At 51.7% G+C, this 19301-nt stretch overlaps 4 protein-coding genes across 4 annotated transcripts; 1 reads left to right on the top strand and 3 right to left on the bottom strand.

Annotated features, from left to right (window-relative positions):
• Window positions 1-1454: 1454 nt before the first annotated feature.
• Window positions 1455-3166, bottom strand: KD926_004177 (putative nucleoside transporter; the record flags this gene model as incomplete). The annotated part of the gene is made up of 3 exons (XM_053097223.1): window positions 1455-1948; window positions 2019-2700; window positions 2813-3166. 3 exons carry the CDS (start codon window positions 3164-3166, stop codon window positions 1455-1457), a joined length of 1530 nt encoding a protein of 509 aa, XP_052961320.1.
• A 5128-nt stretch (window positions 3167-8294) lies between these two features.
• KD926_004178 (putative RNA binding effector protein Scp160) lies at window positions 8295-12410 on the top strand (the record flags this gene model as incomplete). Its single annotated transcript, XM_053097235.1, has 4 exons — window positions 8295-8670; window positions 8771-9030; window positions 9091-11353; window positions 11419-12410. The coding sequence occupies 4 exons, from the start codon at window positions 8295-8297 to the stop codon at window positions 12408-12410; spliced, it is 3891 nt and encodes a 1296-aa protein (XP_052961321.1).
• A 924-nt stretch (window positions 12411-13334) lies between these two features.
• On the bottom strand, window positions 13335-13932 carry KD926_004179 (cytochrome b5-like heme/steroid binding domain-containing protein; the record flags this gene model as incomplete). Its single annotated transcript, XM_053097246.1, has 3 exons — window positions 13335-13502; window positions 13583-13709; window positions 13814-13932. The coding sequence occupies 3 exons, from the start codon at window positions 13930-13932 to the stop codon at window positions 13335-13337; spliced, it is 414 nt and encodes a 137-aa protein (XP_052961322.1).
• Window positions 13933-15516: 1584 nt separating this feature from the next.
• Window positions 15517-19060, bottom strand: KD926_004180 (putative ubiquitin C-terminal hydrolase; the record flags this gene model as incomplete). Its single annotated transcript, XM_053097257.1, has 3 exons — window positions 15517-18411; window positions 18544-18744; window positions 18821-19060. The coding sequence occupies 3 exons, from the start codon at window positions 19058-19060 to the stop codon at window positions 15517-15519; spliced, it is 3336 nt and encodes a 1111-aa protein (XP_052961323.1).
• Between the last annotated feature and the right edge of the window lie 241 nt (window positions 19061-19301).

Here is a 19301-nt window from a genome sequence, read left to right on the forward strand (position 1 = left end):
CAAGAGCCCACATGCCGAGAAGAATCAGTCCAGAAAATTCTTTCTCCAGCCATTTTCGTTCCTTGCTGTAGGGGATAATTAGTTCACTAAGGCACGGATGGTGGATGCTGCTCCGTTGGATCCTGCCAATCCAATGCCGAAATGGGGGAGGCCTTTCGGGACTTTTTTGCCGCGATTCCAATCTCTTTTAATCAATTGATATATGGATGGACAGGAGGTCTAGATGGGTGTATCTTCTAATATCGATTCATTTAGGACTGTTTTTGCGATCTGTTTGATTGTACGGGATTTGGTCATCTAGATGACTACTGGTGCAGTACGGTTCGGCCCAAAGCAGATCTCGACCTCTATTCCTATCCTGGAGATGCCACAAAGAAAATCAGTCTGGGTCGGATCAATCTAGTTTGAATAATTATTGGTTCTCTTGTAGGTGAAGAGAACTATTATCAACCTTGTATCTTTAGAGATTAAGCAAAATATGGTATCAACGCTACCGTTATATATAGTACTAGATCAAACTGTCAACCCAGGAAACCCTGGGTTCCAATGGAGTTCAACGCCTTCAATCCAAAAAGATCCCTAGAACAAATCTAATTTTAACGCAACGGACAGCTTTGACATGGCCATTGTTATAAAGATGATCAATAATGTCTCTGGAAATGTTCCTTACATCTCGCCTTCGGCTAAGCATTTGTATGGTCCGAACAGTTAATGATATAGTCACTTCTATCATGTCCACACGTACACTTACGACTATGCATATACGATGTCGACCTCCTTTCCATACCACCAAATAGCAGGTTGGCATTCCGAACATCTTCCACGCGGAAATGGCAGCCCCTCGAGCCATCTTGAATGAGATCACCTCCCTACGTTGGGCAGTTCATGCAGCATGTTGAGTGAGCGCTATTCAAAAAAAAAAAAAAAAAAAAATTATTTAGAGCTGCATACCTAACTCCAATATCCAGACAGCGGACGGGGCCTTGTTCACCAGAGAGAGAGATACCTTACGGAAATGAGTGAGGATCAAACGATGGACCAAGTCAAGTGCCATTCCGTTGCCTCGTCTGGACCAGACGTCGCTGGCTCTAGCATATTCGCACATATGGCCACATACAATGAACCAGTATGGTCTCATCCCCGATGATCGTTTCTACTACATCGGTGTCTTTTTCCACGGCCTCGTCCTTCCAAATGTCCATTCAGAGCAGCATTAAGCGATCTGGCATCAGCCATGCATCCAAGTTACTATCGGAATGACCTATCTTCAGACAGTTTGCTTCGTTATGTCGGCAACATCGGATATCACTGATCCCACTAGTTCCAAGGCGCTGATATTCGTGAACCGATGAAGGAGCATAAAGGGCAAGGACTCGTGTTTAGCCAATGGACCGACTTCCTAAGAACTAACGAGTTTCTACCTACCAATTTCTCGGACGAATGATGCTTGCTGTCTACCGCCCAACAAACCTCACCTCCAACATCCTCAACGGCACATACGCCACGCCCGTAAACACCAACGCCAACTCATTCGCAACATCGCCACCATCCCTCCCGATCTGCCTCGCCAACACCCCAACATAATACGTCTCCACCATGCCCACGATCCAGCCCGCCGCGCCGCACAGGAACGCCGTGAGCCCCGCGTACCCGACAGGCAGCCGGGACGGCGTGTTCCATGCGTCCAGATCGTAGTTGGAGACCTTGCCGCCGCGGAACACGTAGTGTTCGAGAAACAGGATCACGAAGAACGAGGTGTTCCAGTAGCCGAGAAGGGAGAGGAAGTTCTCGAGGACGTCGAGGAGGTGGTCACGGCCGGCGATGCCGAGGCAGAGGATGCAGGCGAAGACGAGCGTGGACCAGAGGGCGCGGGGTACTTTGGCGCAGGGTTTCGCGAAGAGTTGGGCTGAGAGGGCGCCGGAGTAGATGGCGATGCAGTTGACGCCGACTGTTGAGGTGAAAGGGTCAGTTTGTATAGGGAATGGGTAAGGGTGGATGGGAATGTTACTACTACATACTTCCAGACAACACCAACAGCACGAGCAGGAACTTGGCGAATCCGCGCGGATAGATAATAATCTTCAGAATCTCGCCGATTCCATCGTCATACGCGGCAGCCCATTCGGGGTTCGTGTCCAACGCAGAGCTAATACATGCGCCCAGAAGCATGCCGATACACGTGGGAATGGTGATGCCCAGGGTGGTATACAGAAAGACCTTCACCTTCGAGATATTGATCGGATACTGGACATAAAAGTCCGAGACGATGGAGCTCCACGACGCACTGGACCCGTAGACGACGCTGATCAGACTTAGCACGTTGCCGGACCTATCGAGCCCGAAGACGGTGGGCGGCGCGGCGATGTTGGCGCGATGAGCCGACTCGCCGTAGATGATCATGAAGATGACGAAGAACACAGTCCATGCGTATTGCTCGTACAGAAGCACGCCTTTCAGCCCGACGAAGCTGAACACAAAGCTGATGCATGCCACTATGACGACCCCGACGGCGATGGAGACGCGGCCATCAGATACGGCGCTCAGTGCTAATCCTCCCGTGATGCAGTTAACCGAGGCCCAGCCCAGTTGCTCGATCACGTTGAGAAGGGCGATGATAGACGACGGGTAGAAGCCCAGCGAGTACCGGGAGATAGCGACCTGACGGAGTCCGGTCTCAGGGCCCAGGGTAGCGCACCATCCCTAGCATCACACATCAGAACGAAAGTCAAGCAGAGTGGGCCATCGTGGAATCAATCAATATACAAAGAGAACGACTCCGACAAGAAAAGAAAAGAAAAGAAAGTATACGAACCGTAACACAAGCCCCTAAGAAGGTCGAGCAAACGACAATTGGAATCGTCTGTCCTAACGACAAACCAAACTGCTTCCCTAGAAAGCCGGTACTGAAACAACTGATGTTCATGGTGGCAGAGGCCCACATGAAGGCCATGGTTAGTGAGTTCGGAGGGTGGCGATCATCAGCAGGGACTCTGTCGAGACTATGCGACTCGATGCCTAGTTTCCGGTCCAGCAGCTCCTCGTAATATCGAATGCGCGCGAAGAATCCCATCGGCTGGGACCCCGAGGATTCATCTTCGACAGGGGCCAGGTTTAGCTCCGTCTGGGGTTTCTTCTCGGCTTCTGCCTCGAGGACGTGAGCGTCCATGCTGGGCCTTTTTTTTGTTTTTTTTTTTTTTTTGGAAAAAAATGCTTGCTTTATTTTTCGAGCCTAGTCGATTAAGGTAAACTGGAGACACTGGAGAGGGAGAAGGTCATGACAGGGGAAGAAAGGTAAGTCAAATCCAACCCAAATCAGAAAGCAACTTATTACGGAATAGAAAGTAGTAACCGTGAGCCATTTGTAGACGGGCCTTGTATTTGTAGGCTGTCATTATCAATTATCCCGTGCGATGGAACGGAGCCGTCCCATCGGGGTTATAACCCTCGTTCCGTTATCTCTCAGCGGTTTGGGACATGGGAATCCGCCACCGAACGACGGATCATCATTTGTGGGACGGGATGGTCTTATCAGAACAGTTGGGAACTTGCGAGTCTAGCCTTGCTTCACCAGACCATTGTGAGACAGAAGACGGGGGGCGGTAGAAGACAGAGGACTTCTCCATGGTAGAACCATGGAGGACAGAAGCACTGTCCAGCGAGGCATAACCGAAATAAGGTTGGGTCCGTACGATGAAAAGGTTTCTGGTAGAATTCAAGCTTTGGAACGTTGAGGGGAAACCTTTTTTCTTTTCCTTTTTCTCCCTCGTTTTTCCCGGTGAAAAATGCCCGATGCAGGCTGCATATCGAGGTTAAGCTTTTGGTCCACTTCGGCCCTTGCTTAGCGCTCCTCTCCTTTCACCCCGGTGGGTCAGCAGCCACGGAATGAAAAAAAAAGTTTTCTTGGGGGTCAATGAGGAGGATCGAGGGGTACAACATCTCGTGGTCGGTTGTTTGGATATAGAGATTGTATTGTTACAATATGCTACACTCCATTATCATGTAGTACAAAGGCGGTCTATATGAAGATATACAACCATAGATTTTGTGTATAGAGGGCAAAACCAAGGGATAGGCCAAAGCTGTCAGAGTGACTCTATGGGGAGTTGATTCGATCAGGATGTGTGACTCCTAATATGAGAAAAGCAAAGAAGCATATGTTCCATTGCAATACCTAAGCATTGGGGAAGCTGATAGCTCTAAGGAAGCACGGACAAAAAAAAGGGAAGCAAAAAGACTTATATGAGCCGGGTTGGAACTCAAGGCTTTTTAGATTCCTGTGCACAGGTGATACTGTGCTATGAAGTGTCGAGCTTCCCAAGTGAATGGGAAGGCGTGGTAGATTCTAGATTTCATGTTCGTTTGACATGACCAACTCGGTCATTGGAAAACGTCGTGAACAGCGCGCTCCAAATGCTCTCATATTCAGAGGTAACCAGGTCAACAACACATTACAGTGGGAATCTCATTAATCCATTTATGCGCGTCACTAATTAGATGACGAGACATTTGGCTACCTTAAGAAAGTCATAATTACTCCTGCTGTTTACCCGCACTTAATTAAATTTCTTTACTTTGTCTCAGATGCCTGAGGCATCTACCGGAGCGCCTACATCGAAGACCAAACGTGACCAACTGTAAACTTCTCTCCCTTTCAACCTAAATATCATCTCTTTAATTTATATACTCTTCATTGATCGCAGGTCTAAGCATTAGGGCTGAGAGGAACGGCGACTGGAGCTTGTTTGGGAACTGGCCATCAGGTGACTCCTGGTCAGCCTGTCAAGCAGCATCTCTCACACTTCCTACAATCAAGCATCTCTCCAAGCAAGCACACCTTTTTTAAGCAGTCACGCCTAATTTTGATAGCCTATTTGAATCCACGACCCAGGAGGGAAGATAGAATACCGATAACTCTATCACTGAAAGGTCATCATGATGACCTACCCATGAAAGAGTATGGCGGAGCTGACGCGCTCCTCCATTATGCTTTACCTAAGGACCAAGCTTATGCCGGTTTCCTTCTCACTTCACTAGTCAAACCTCCCTTCCCAAGCCTCTTACATCTTACTAGACTCATTCACCGTGATTTAGGTATTTGCCTCACTCTTTTCACCTCTTTCACTCTGGTCTCTGATGCTGTGTTTTGCGAGTTCAACCCGAGGTTTGACGATCCCAGGGCCTGAGAAAGCAGTCTTTGCCTCCTTCGACGTCTTTCCATGAAGTGTGAGATAGCCCGCTGATTTGATTCCCATAATTGCTCCACAGAATGAAGTACATCATGGATTCTTTGAACCGTTCCAACACAATTCGATTGGCCAGATTCCTCTTCGACTGTTTTTGCTGCCCCTGTACCTGAATATTCTGACAGTTATCGGGATATCATCTATTCTAGGTTGCCTAAGAGTGATACATCATTTCATATAGACTCTTGCTTTTTCTTTATAGACCGCGCTAACGCAAAGATCCTCAGTTATGGGGTAGACAGTCCCCGTAATCCCGACATACCTTGTTCAAATACAACTATTCCACACAGGTTTAGCTATCTGTCTTTGACAGCAGCAGGCGCAGAGAAACGTGCTGTATCCAGACACTCTTAAGTGTATGAAAAAGGCAAAATATCAGTTTAAGAGAGGATGACCGCTATACCCCATAGTGTCGAAATCCCTCAGTCGCTTCGAGTACACGCAGCTGGTCAACCCTGACCGTTGAAAAAATATATCCCCTGCGAATTCCCTGCCTTTCTGTTTCGCTGATGATCTACATGCAACACACTCTGAGAAGCACAGTGGCCCCATTCAACCTCACCAAGAAGCCAGCTAAGACTGCGCATCATATAACAGTGCCTTCCCCATTGGCATGGACCCTACATCGTAACAAGGGAACCACATGCCTCGATAATAAACCGCATGCAACACACTCCGAGAAGCACTGTGATCCTGCCCCAAACAAAAGTCAGCCAAAGGCTGAGCATCATCAAGCAGAGTCTTCATCATTGGCTCGGGCTTCACATCGTAACAATACAATCACTTGTCTCGATGATGAAGTTGCATGCATGAAACACTGAGAGGAGCATTGTGACCCTATCACTATCCTAAGCAAGAAGGGAAACGGGCAAGGCTGAGTGCCTAGACATTATGCTCCAAATGATCGATACTGACATAGGTTTCAATTCGAAAAAGGTGCAGAATAGAGGAAGTCATTCGAAGAAGGCAACAACTACAACAACAGAGTGTGCTCCATGATAATCCAGGAAACTACTATGGAATAATTACGCTATAGGTCTCATTTGCTCTTGCTCAAGTACGATCTGTATGTGATGCTTATGCGCTAATCTGAATTCCAAACAGGAAGGAAAGCACCAGAGTGCTCATGCCTTATCCCCGAAAATCTTACATGCCGTTACCTACGACCTGGGCGGATAGATTTCTTTCAAAAGGGCTACCCGGAACAATAAAGAAGGCCTGGATACAGCCCGAATGTAAAGTAAGGCCGTTCAGACAAACGGGGAAAGAAAGGCCATAAAATCCCAACATCAACTAGTGATCCGCAAGAACAGAAGCGCCCGACTAAGAACAAAAGTCCGACATAGAGTTATGCCCTAGGTTTTTCTTTCTTTTTTCTTTTCTTTTCTTTTCTTTTTTTTTACGTCCGCGACCAGGCTCATAGCTCAAGAGTACCGCTGTATACTAACAAGAAATACATTATTTACACTATCTATCTAGAGACCCAAACCCTAAGGGAATATACAGATAAGGATTTAACACCTACCTAAAAAGCAGATCCGAGCAAATAGTATCCTCATTGTCATATCAATATCAAAGGTAGGTCTCATAAGACCCAAAAGCCCGACAGAAGACAGAAGTAAGTAACTGATATTTGGCTGTATATTAGGGCCCTGCAGGTGGAATGATATCTGCACTCCACCTGTTCCCGGACATTGTTCATATGATAGCATCTCAGGAACTTCCTATCAATGTAATAATAAGGTAATAATAATTTTTCCTAGGGTTATTCTATTGTTACCAGTATGTGGATTTACGGTTTGATGGAGAATATGCGCGGGAATCATTCCATCGAGGTTGGTTGCCTTGATTACTTACTCCCTGCGGTATTGGATTGGATTTGTTATCACTAACTAATTGGTCTTGTCCTAGATGCAGGCTTAGTGCAATGTATACGATGGATTTTTATTCAAATGTCTGGTTTCATTCGCCAACATATTCTCAATCGTATTGCTGATGATGTCCTCATGAGCTATCCCAGCCTTGTCACCCCCCGGGACAGACTTAAGCCAGTTCCTTTGCTAGAAGACTCCGATGAAGGATATCTGTCTGACAATCGTGTAACAGTTACTTCAACGTGAAGGCGATGCTACCTGAGGCGCACGTGCGGTCAATTCACTCGGCTGACTACGGCGGACTCAGCCTTTATTGTGTGGGACGAATTCAACTGGAGATCTCGGGGATGAGGGTGTAAACAGAGCTTCAACTTGAAGAAATTTAATTGAAGATGCCGTGGCACTCTTACTAAACATTCTCAGAGATTCAATTGAATGACATTGCATAGACCCCGTTGAATACCACTGACAGGGAAGGAGATGAATGCTTGATGATCGATGAATGAGGATCAACTGAATTGGAAGGCGAACGGAGTGGAAAACGGAACGTTCCAAGAGAATCTCGGCAGCGGCCGTCAATGGGCCGACTCCCCCGGGCCCTCCGTCTGTCTGTCCTCTTCTCCTCTCCATTGTTCCATCACATCACTGTCTTGCACTTGAGCCTGTCTCTCTCGGCCTCACGCTCCATTCACCTCCTCCCCTCTCTTCTTTCTCTCTTCCTCTCCTCCTCTCTCCCGCGTGTCCCATCTCTTCTTTCTCCCTCCGCTCCCCCCCTCTTCTCTCCTCCCCCTCGTCTCTTTCTCTGTTTATTCTTCGGGTGCCGTGTCTTTTTTTTTGCCTTTAGCCTGATCAGACAGCAATTGCATTTTTATCTCCCCATATTTATTTTTTCTTCAGACTTGTCTCTCCGCAAGATCTGATCCCGACCATTTATCCTTTTTTAAATCCAATTGTTCTCTTGGTGCAATTCTTTCTCTGCTGATCGGTCGTCGCACTCTTTGAGCAGCGACTACTCCGCAACCCCGGCGGCTTTTTTTTCCTGGTACGTCTGTTTGTCTCATCCCCTCAATGGCAATGGCCATCCCCGCTAATCCTCAATAACATCCAGTGTCATATACAGAGCCCCATCGCTATTCCCTTCAAATATCTCTTCCCATCCATCGAACAACCGCGGACAATGGCTACCGATTTGTCGAACGTTAACGGCGGCGCCCCCAAATCCCGTGCCGCCATGCTGGAGGAACAGCATGCACGCGACGAGGCGCACAGGCCCACAGTGGAGGACGTGCCTGATGAGGATGATCTTCAGCACCCCCCTCCGTCGTCGGTGGCGAAGCCCGAGGCTACGCCGCAGGCACCAGCCCCGGCTGCCACGCCATCGGTCCCGAAACCCGCTCCCAAGAAGGCTCCCGCATTCGATGTTCAGTCCGAGGAATTGTTCCCTGCTCTGGGAAGCGGCCCTAAGCCTAAGGTTCCGACTGCTTCTGCCTGGGGTGCTAAAGGACCTTCCGCTGCCGCCGTCGCCAACGGTGCCCCCATTGCTGCGCAAGCAGGTATGTCGTGCAGTTTCTCTTCTGCCTGAATCTGTTGCATACATGTTGCGGGTTTCCGGCATTCTCCGTTGAGATATACTGCTAACGTGCCCGGAATCAGCTCCAGGTCTCGATATCCCCAGAATCATGAGTCTTCCCGGAAAGCACATGGAACAGCTGCGTCTGGTTCCTTCCCAGATGCTCCCCCGCGGTCAGCTGAAGAAACCCCTTCGCGATATCCTGCGTGATATCTCCAAGCGGTCCAAGGCCAACGTTGATATGCGCGGTGGACCTGGAGGTTCTATAATCTTTGAGGGTAAAGGCTCGGTGGATGCCGTGAGACAAGCCCTCAAAGAGGTGGCGCAGCAGGTTGGATCCAAGGTATGATGCTTCATCAACGCTCTCCACTCCATCAGACTGCAGGCTAAACGTTGTGTCTAGCAATCTGTTCGTGTCCCGATCCCCACATCTGCTCGCCCTCATATCATCGGTCGACAAGGTGTGGTTGTTCAGGACATCCAGCAGCGGACCGGCGCGCGCGTGCAGGTCCCCCGTGCCGAGGATCCTGCCGCCGGTGAAGAAGATGATGACACCGACACGATTGACGTCACGATCGAAGGTGACGCTGTTGCCGCGGAGATGGCCCGCCGAGAGATCGAGGCAATTGTGAAGGAGCGTGCCGCCAACATGAGCCTGCGACTCAAGACTATCCCGCCCGAGTTCTTCCCCTTCATCGCGGGTGCTCACAATGCCAACCTCCGAGACATCGAGGAGCGCACGAAGGCGCAAGTCCACGTGCCCCGTTATGATACCTGGCTTAGCCAGCCCCCGCCCCAGGAGGCCGAGCCGGGTCAGGTCCAATTTGTCCCGGTCCCCGAGAAGAACATCCACATCTCCGGAGAGCGGGCTGCCGCACAGGAAGCCCGCGCTGAGGTTGAGCGACTCGCTGCTGATCTGCAGCGCCGATTGGCCCTGCGGCAATTGGCTATCAACCGTGGTCAGCACCAGTTTATCCTCGGCGATAACGCCGATGCGCTGCACGAATTCCTCGCCGACACCGGATGTGCCATCGTGCTGCCTCCTGCATCCGACGAGAGCGAATTCCTCACCATCACTGGTCCCCTTGATCGGATCGAGAGTGGAATCAACCGGGCTATGGATCTCGCCACGAGCATGCAGATGGCTAGCATCGACTTGTCCCGTCAACACCTGAACGCTCCTGCAGGAGCGAGTGCCCACGCTCGTGCTCTCACTCGGTACTTGAGACAGCGCCAAATCATCAAGGAGCTGGAGAACTTATACGATGCCCGTATCGCGCTTCCCCCCAGCTCTGACGGTCCCGTCACCTGGGAAGTGTACTCCCGAGATGGCAAGAACACTATCCGCGCCCGGTCCGACATCATGAACCTTGTCCAAGCGCACCCCCCGGCCCGTATCCGTTACGTCTCCGTTGATCCTTACTTCCACCCGTACCTGCGCTCGCGCAGTATCGCCAAGCTCCGCAGCGACTACGGTGTGCAGCTCTTGGTTCCCGAAGAGGTCGACAGCTCTGACGTCATTCTCGTTTACGAGGGTCCGTCTGCTGCTGCCGCCCAGGCCGAAGTCTCGCGCCAACGTCCTTCTGCGGCCGAACTCGCCGCCTTCGAGAAGGGTCTTCAAGAAGCCCAGGCCTACCTTTTGAGCACGCTGGGTGACCAGAATGACGTGGTGGCCAAATCCGTCAACGTCCCAGGTAAATACCAGGACAAGGTGCGTAAATTCATCGTTCGTGACCAGGAGGTCAAGGGTGAAGACCAGATCCCTGTTCGCGCCATCGTCAGTGACACGAAGGGCGCTCGGGACTGCGAGGTCTCCCTGCGTGGTCCTTCCGGTACAGTGGGAGACCTGATCTCCGCCCTCCAAGCATTCGTCGTGGAGCAGGAGAAGGACGACCTCGAGCGCGGCTATACTACGACATTCGACTTCCCCCAGAAGTATGCCAACTTCCTCATCGGCAAGAAGGGCGAGAACATCAACAAGTTGCGCGAGGAATTCGACGTTGACATCAAGGTGGAAAATGGCAAGGTTGAGGTGAAGGGCCCCAAGGCCAAGGCCGATGCCGCCAGGATGAGAATCATCAACCTGGGCAAGAAGCTGGAAGACGAGACGACCCATATTCTCAAAATCCCTGCCCAGTACCACCGCGAGTTGATTGGACAGAAGGGAAGCCAGGTCAACCGGCTCCAGGACCGCTATGCTGTCCGCGTCCAGTTCCCCCGGGCAGCCGTTGCCGACGACGAGACCTCCAGCGAGGCGGGGCGCCCCAGCCGTCCTCAACAGGCTGCTGATGAAGTCCTCGTGAAGGGCCCCAGCAAGGGTGCCGACTCTGCTCGCGATGAGATCCTCAGTCTGTTGCAGTGGGTGATTGACCACTCTTTCTCGGCCACCGTGTCCGTGGCCCAGTCGCAGATTCCCTCTCTGATCGGCCAGCGCGGCCGTGAGATGGACAAGCTGCGGGCTGACACCGAGGCTCAAATCGATGTCCCTGGTGTGAACGATGCGCCCGACGCCTCGGGCCGCGTTCAAATCAAAATCAAGGGTACCAAGAAGCAGGTCGAGGAGGCCAAGAAGATCCTGCAGCAACGATCCAACCAGTTCGATGCTATCGTGACCAAGACTGTTGAGGTCGACAAGAAGCACCATAAGTCCCTGATTGGCGGTGGAGGTGAGTTATTGACAACGCTATGGAGATCTGCCTACCGGCCCGTGCACATGCTAACTCTGAACCAGGTGCCAACATTCGCAAGATTGTTTCCGACGCTGGCGGTCCTACTGATGGCAGCGCCTCTCGCATCGTCCGATTCCCCCGCCCGGAGAGCAGTGACACCGCGATCAAGCTTGAAGGTGAGGGCGCGCTTGTCGACAACATCATCGCTGCCATTGAGGAGTTCGTCAAGGAGCGTGAGGACCAGGTGACAGCCAGCCTCGACGTTCCCCAGATCCAGCACCGCCTCCTCATCGGCCGCGGAGGTGACACCCGCCGGGATATTGAATCGAGGTTCAATATCACCCTGGATATCCCCAAGCAAGGCTCTGGGCGCACCGACATCAAGATCAAGGGTCCCAGCAACGCCGTCGGCGACGCGAAGGAGCACATCCTCGCCATGCTCAAGGACCAACAGGGTGAGTCGGTCGACGTGCCCCGCCACCTCCACCACGCCGTCTCCGACAACGGCGCCTTCTTCCGTCGTCTCCGCAACGACTACAAGGTCACCGTCGACCATGCCGGCCAGCAGGTGCCCGCCAAGCCCGTTGTCGAGGACTCACGCGCCGCGGTCAACGGCGGCGGCTCTTCCATGCCCCTGATCACCGACGAGCCCAGTGAGTCCCTCGACGCCCACTCGTGGAAGGTCATCGACAACAGCCCCCCGGCCGCCGCCGACCCGACCCAGCCCGCCACCATCCCCTGGGTGCTCGCGGGTACCGGCGACAATGTCACCCGCGCCAAGGCCGCCCTCGAGAAGGCCATCTCCGCCGCCTCGCAGCAATCCGCCACCGGCTACCTCATCCTCCCCGACCCCAAGACCTACCGCTTTGTCGTCGGCCAGGGCGGTAGCCAAATCAACGCGATCCGGAAACAGACCAGTTGCCGCATCAACGTCCCCAAGGACCAGGCCAAGGGCGAGGCCATCGAAATCAAGGGCGGCAAGGACAACCTCGAAGAAGCCAAGGATATGATCCTGGAGGCTGTCCGTGCCGGTCTGGAGGGAAACTCCCGGTAAGGGTTTAAGGTAAAAAAATGCATTTAAAAAACCCCCGATGAAATGAACTATAGCGGCTGGTGAAGTAAGAAAAAGACGCGTTTATAATGATTTTCCTTTTTCATACTGGATGGAGGAAATCTTGATCTCCCTATCTATCTATCTATCTATCTATCTATCTTATCTATTTTATATTTATTTTTGCAACGTCAAAAGCATCTTGCTCAAAATATTATCTTCTCTTCTCATGTTTGTTTTATTGCGTTTTGTTAAATAAAAAAGACTGTTGTACATCTCTCTCTCTCTCTCTATTTCTACATTTTACTACCTACTTGGCATCAGAGGCAAAGTTTATCTATGGATCTATTTATTTTTGTGATTTTCCGACTTGGATATCTTTGTGATTTAAACGTGCTCTCATAGGAATATCTTAACTCTTGAAAGTAACTATTTGATCTCCATAGCTTGGTTATGAGCCTCATCTAATTGTCTTTCGTGGCCATGGTTTCTCGAGGCATGAATTCACATCTGAGGTCGAGGTATAAGTTCTACAGATACAAATTCACCCTCAAATATCAAAAAGAGGTCTAATATCACAAGGAACGCGGTCTATTAAAAATTTGCCATAGAGAGAAAGTCGTAAAAAAGTGACTAGGAAGGTAGTAGAAGACAACAAGGTAGAGAGAAGTAAGAAAGGTAGATGGTCGTGGTGTCCAAAACGGTAATTCTTGGTCTTTCTCTCGAATATCTTGCGAAAGATCTGACAAAAACAGAGCAAAAATCAACACCATAAATATCTGCAGTGGATATCACCTGACAACCCCCCCCGGTGTAAGAACGACAGCAACGAAGATGGTTTCACATTAAAAAAAAGGCTCAAAGGAATTCGATCATTCTTTATTCTTCAGAATTTTTGTGGTTTTGTTTTTTATTCGTCGGTTTCGTTTACTGCCCCTCGGCAACGGCGGACTGCTGCAGGTACTGGTAGGCACCGTAGGCGATAGCACCACCGACCAGGACGAAAGCATAGAGACCGACACCGAGACCGGATGAATCGCTGGAGCCGGAGGAGGCAGCAGGCTGAGCATGGGCCTTGGGAGCAGGGTCGCCGGGCTAGAGAGACGCACGAGAGATTAGCTTTTCTGATCCGGATCACAGTTGTACCTTTTGGGAGGTGGCGATAAGGAACGTACCATGCGCTTCAGGTCACCGACGTACAGACCATCCAATATCTCGCGGGCCTCGTCACTGTGTCCGACATCCTCGAAAGCCTCCGTGCTGTCCTGACCGCCGACGTCGAGCAGGACCTCCTCACCACCGCTGGAATTGAACGTTAGTATTGGCATGGAAAACGACCCCCTAATTCATTTCTCTATTGTTCTATCGGGGACCACAGAGAGGACTCTTGCGTCAGGATCACGTACGGGTGCTCATCAACGAAAGAGGTGCAGTCGTAGACCTTGTCGTGCACAATGAGGTAAAGGTCCTTCTTGGTGTTGTGCTCAGCAATCTCCTGGAAGGTAAGTTCCTTGTTGGCAGACATGATGATAGATTAGGAGACTAGAGAAATGGGGGGAAAAGCAGAAGGGTTAGCTTGGACGGATGAATGGAGAGTGGTTGAATTGATGACGGAGGGGTTGGAGAAAAGGACAGCATGAATGGACGAGCGAGTGTCTGCAAGGAGAGGGATAAGCGGCGCAGGGAACCAGTTCCGGACGGTTAGACCTTCACACCGTCCAGGACAGGCAATGCAGGTAGATGGCAGACGGGAAAAGAGCGGTATTGATGGCGACGTTATCCCCTCCGATCGAGGAGGAAATTCGCACATGGGAATTGCCGGTATGATGATGTGATGACAGCCAGCCGGGGAATGCGAAAGGTGCGAACCCGAGAGTTTATTGACTTACAGAGAAAGGAGGTGATTGATCGATAGGGGGTATTGACAAGGATGACAAGGATAGCAAGGGAGGATGTCTAACAGCGATGCGAATGGAAGAGCGAGGCGAAATGGAAGGGAAGCCGAAGAGGAAGGGAAGAGAAGAGGAGAGGAGGAGAAATAGAAAAGGGAAGGAGCGACAGGAAAGTTGGGGGAGATGCGAGCAACGTGATTCGATGGGTGGTTCCGCCTGAGGATCGGAGCTGCCGCGATGCTCTTCCGGCCCTCGTTGCCTGAGGTCGTCCTCGGTCACGGTCTCTTGTCTGTCTACCTGACAGGATACCGTCTCCTGTCTCCTGTTTCCTGTCTACCGTCGACCGTCGACCGTCTCTCATCTACACTCTATGCTGCACTCTCAGTCTAGACTCATCCTCTGTAGAAAATCGCCAAAGTGGCCGGATGGCGACGGGCCAATCACAGCCCGCTTATTACCGCGCTGAGTCATCTACTGCCTGAGGCCTCCAGTTACCGCGTTGGGCGTTCTCAACCGGAGAGTCGTGTTGACCTCGGCGGTATCGGATTCCCAATCTTGTGAACAGGATAAGATTGCCCCTTTCAGTCACGGTGGTCTCGTCATCAAGATCGGGAGGTCCGACTTGGTTCCACTGTGCTAGTGTCCTGCTGCTTACTCCGTACTGCGTGCTGACTACTGTGAGGGTCAAGGCCTGGTAGATCTATACTGCGGAATAAATGCGCTTACCCCGGGGGTACCACCGAGAAGGACCGTGGCTGGACGTGGCTGTCAGCAGCCAACGTCAAGGGGATCTACGAATTTACTCAGTAGAACTGCCCCCTCCCAACGCCGGACAGCAGATAACCGTCCAGGTAACCTCGGGGGCTGATCCGTCGGGTGGCGTCGTCGGGAATCACTGCCCGAGTCGGTCTGCCAGTTGCCCCGCAGACGGACTATAATACCTTAATGTGAATATGGAGTAGACAGGTGGATCACTATTCAAATCTCATCCAAACAGAGACTCACTCTTTCTCTATCTATATACAGTCATCGGAACTCGCTGGAAATGGCTCGCCATGCTAATCTCACAGAATCACAAAGAGTTCGTTACATGCTCGTGTCACGTGCCGGCAGTCATGGAAACAAATGAGAAAAAAAGAAAAAAAATAATTCACAAACAATACAAAAGATAGAAAAAGAAATCAAGCAAAATCCCGGACATAACGGTGCGTCCTTCCTCACTTGGCCGGGACTCGCTCGTAAAATACAATATATGCTTGCTCGTTCTGCAGTCGATCCTTATACTGGAGATCTCGAGGGTTGAAATCCGTCACCCGGTGATCATCGAACCGCCGCCAACACTGCCGCTGCGCATCGCGAACGAGCGATATATAATGCCCGCTCCCCATCGACGACCCGATGTGGCGGAGCACCCCGTATGCATCGTACGTGAATGGCGGCGTCGTGGCCGAGATCATCTCCGGTCGCGCAGGCGCCCTCGGATCTGCCGGGGCCCCCGAACTTGACGGCGCAAAGACAAAATCGTCCATCCGAAGACCGTGCAGGGGAAACTCAATGGGTGTGTGGATCTTTCGCGCGCTGTGCGTCTTCGAGGCCGAAAACCGCTTGAAGTGAACCACCAGGATCTGCGGGGCTCGCGTGATGATAATCTGCTTGGTTGCAACTCGCTCACACTTGCAGTACGGACACTTCCACACCTCATCGCCGCTCAGCAACTCCTCCTGGCAGTAGCTTCGAAGGCACTGGTAGACGTCACCCGTTCCAGACGGAGGAATCTCCACACTGATGCTGTAGAACGCTTCGTACGTGGTCGACGTTCGCTGGCAGGTGGTGCATCGCAGGCGACTGGCATGCTGTCCCGCGAAGAGCGACGAGATGAACGACTCCTCCCGATGGCAATACCGGTCCCATTCGATCCGCGAGACCTTGGACACCGGCATCCTCTCGCGTTGAACTTCCTCGCTGAACGTCAATGGCCGCAGAGGCGTCCTCTGCCAGTTGATGTTGAGGTCCTCGTGGAGACAATCAACCACAAAGTCAAAAAACTCCTTGGCGTCTTGCTGCCGGTCGATGGCCCACTCCTGGTTCAGACGCCCGCAGAAGTTCCGGAAAGAGGTCGGCATGATCACCTCCACGTCGTTTTTCCACAGAGACCGAATTAGGTTTGCAAACAGGCCCGGCATGACTCCCTGAGAGCCCTTCCAATTCTTCTGCACGTAGAACCGAAAGCGATCGTCGATGAAAAACTTGCTCAGTATGAGCGTCGCGCTCAGGCACTGAATCGTTGAGTTCATATAGCAGGTGACCCCGAAGTTCGTCAACCCCGTCCGAGGAAGTTTGATGCGATTCAATATCGAGTTCGTCGTGTACAGAGCGGTTTTGGTGGCAGAGTTTTGCCGCTCGAGCGTTGGCTGGATTTGCCGACCATCCGATACTCCGCTATAACTGGGACGAGGAACGGCAGGCGGAGGACGCGAAGGCGCCACGGGGACAGGAGCTGCATAGTTGGGTGCGGTCGGGACTGGTTTTCGAGTGTGTGGTGCCACCATGGATTCCTGAACGGTGTGTGGCTCCGGAAAGCGGCGCAGAAAGTCCTCGTAAGTGTGCACGAATGGCGAAGGTGGCTGCTCTTCCGGTACCTCGTCCTCCGGTTCCTCGGTAAGCTCACCCTCTCCAACGTACGTGCTGGTATCAATCTCTTCGTTTTTGGATTTCTCCATCCACTCCGTCAGCTCTTCGGGGTTTAATGGCTTGTACTCGCGAAGTCGCCTTCTCCTCACTTCCAAGCTGGAATTGGCGCTTGCTATCGTCGGTTTCCTTCCGAGTGGTCTCCCGGGTTTCCGTCTTTCTTGAATCGACCCCATGGCAACGGCAGTGTTAGACGTGACAAGGGATTGTTGTCCAAGGAGGTCAATCCAAGCATCGAGGCCACCCAGAAGAAGCGCCGGCGGCCGTCCATCCTTCAAAGCCTTATAAGGATTGAACTCGTAGAGGGTGTCATGCAGCGCCCGCAGATGAGGCGCAGTTGTCCCAACAGGTGATCCTGCCAAGTAACTGACAGAGCCTGTGTCCTGATCATAGTAAACCACCATGTCAAATTCGTTGCGTCGCTCAAACAAAGACTGTTCCTGCTCGGGAGATACTACCAGCCGCTCCTCGAGGTCGTCTGCAGACACATTCTCGTTCAGCACCACCGGCTCAATGCAAATAATAGACTTGGCAAATATGTGGCCCTCGTCGTACTGGTCGCGCGAGCGTACATCGATCAACAATATATTATACCGTCGGAGATATTCAAGTAAATCTTGAGCACTAATAGTGGGAGTGTGTGGGATGTCTGCAGTGCTACTTCGGGTTTCTTTCATTTGGTGGAAGCCGTTCGGGGTGCGAGATCTATAAGGGTTGTCGTCGAATCCGTTCCGACTCGGACTGCCGCGAGGCGAGTTGGAAAATTGGGAGTATCTCGGGTTCACGGGGCGTGAACTCTCGGTAGAGGTCCTAGGAGGATTTGAAGGTGGCTGCGACGGCACCGACCAAATAGGACTATAAGTGGGATCTGGGGCTCGAGGCAGCGACGTATTGAGGGGAAGTTTCGGAGGTAGTGTCGGTGCGCCGTGAGGAGCGCCCATGCTGCGAGGGCCGAGAGGGCGTCGCGAAGGTGAACTAAGCGCGGAGGTTTGCTGTGGTAGTGGGGGGACGTAAGAAGATGGCCGAGAAGAGTTATTATCGGTGTTTTCTTGGAGCGGCATGGAAATAGTTCCATTTTGGCCGTTGATGACTGAATCTAAACCATTTGTCGTGGGAGGTGAGGCTCTCAACTTCGCAAACCTCTGTGCCAACATATCTCCTGGAGGACTTGAAAATCTATTCATCTTTGTATCGAGCGACTGCTGGAACTCCGTGGGACTGGGCATCCGTACTGAATCATCTCCCGAGTCGTTCCGACGGCCTCTAGGACTTGGGCTTCGAAAAGTACCCGCAGGAAGTATTTCAGAAACTGGTCTCGGGGAACTGTGTTTGGGTGTACCGGAGGGCTGTACGTTATTGACAAAGTTATCCTCTAAAATCTGTCGCTTGATGTCATCCATCGTCCCTTGCTTCGTTCGCACAGCCTAGAGCCTAGTTAGACAACCCGAAAGATCGTCGCAAGAAGGTAAAAAGTAGAAAAAACACGAGAGACAACAAATTATGTAAAACCAGAAAGTGGGAATTTAGGAGCTTAGACGCCCCGCCGGAGATCATACCATCATTAAATTTGCAAACTGTTTATACCACCCAGGACGTTGGCTTATAGTGACTCGGTAGTCTGCATGGTGCGGAATAATATTAACGGTGATCTCGGAGGCGCGAAGGTATTGGACGTAAGCTGTGTCGGGCTGATCGTTGTCGGCAAAACTCCTGGCTTGCTGAATTGCCTCCTGGGCTCGACTAAGTAAATCATCCAGCTAGACGAATGGACGTTAGTTAGCCAATAGAAAGGAGGACAGCTCGCTGATTGCGGTTACGGCCAGGAAGGCTTACCGAAGAAGATTCGTTCACGTCTAGCGCAGCGGCTTCATCTTGAAGGTCTTTTATGCTAGGGAACCGCGGGGATCGAGCACCATGTGGAGCAGAGGGGCCGTTGTTCTGAAGAGCGCCAGCAGGTCGGCCAATGTGCCCTTGACCGCCCGAATACAGCCCCCCGATGGAGTGAGGACGAGGTGTCTTTTCCCATGTGGGAAATTCGGGAGGCGAAGGCAGAGCCGCTGCATTTGAGGACATTCTGCAACGACTGGGATGGGAGGTGTTTCAACGCATGACCCAGCCAGGTTTCGGAGTGTAGTCGCAGGTGCTCGGAGGTGGCTGCGGGACTAAGTAGAGGGACGGTACCTTGGGGACTCGGATGGGAACTGTCCCCCCAAGTAGGTGCGAAATGGAGGAAGGAAAGAAGTATCAAAGAGAAAGCGACCGGAGGAGGTCAGGGAGATGGGAGTGGGAGTGCCAGACCAGCAGGCAGACAGAT

This window comes from Aspergillus affinis (genome assembly GCF_023601865.1).
Source record: "Aspergillus affinis strain CMG 70 chromosome Unknown NODE_1_length_919884_cov_86_970707, whole genome shotgun sequence".
In the NCBI taxonomy this organism is placed as follows: domain Eukaryota; kingdom Fungi; phylum Ascomycota; class Eurotiomycetes; order Eurotiales; family Aspergillaceae; genus Aspergillus; species Aspergillus affinis.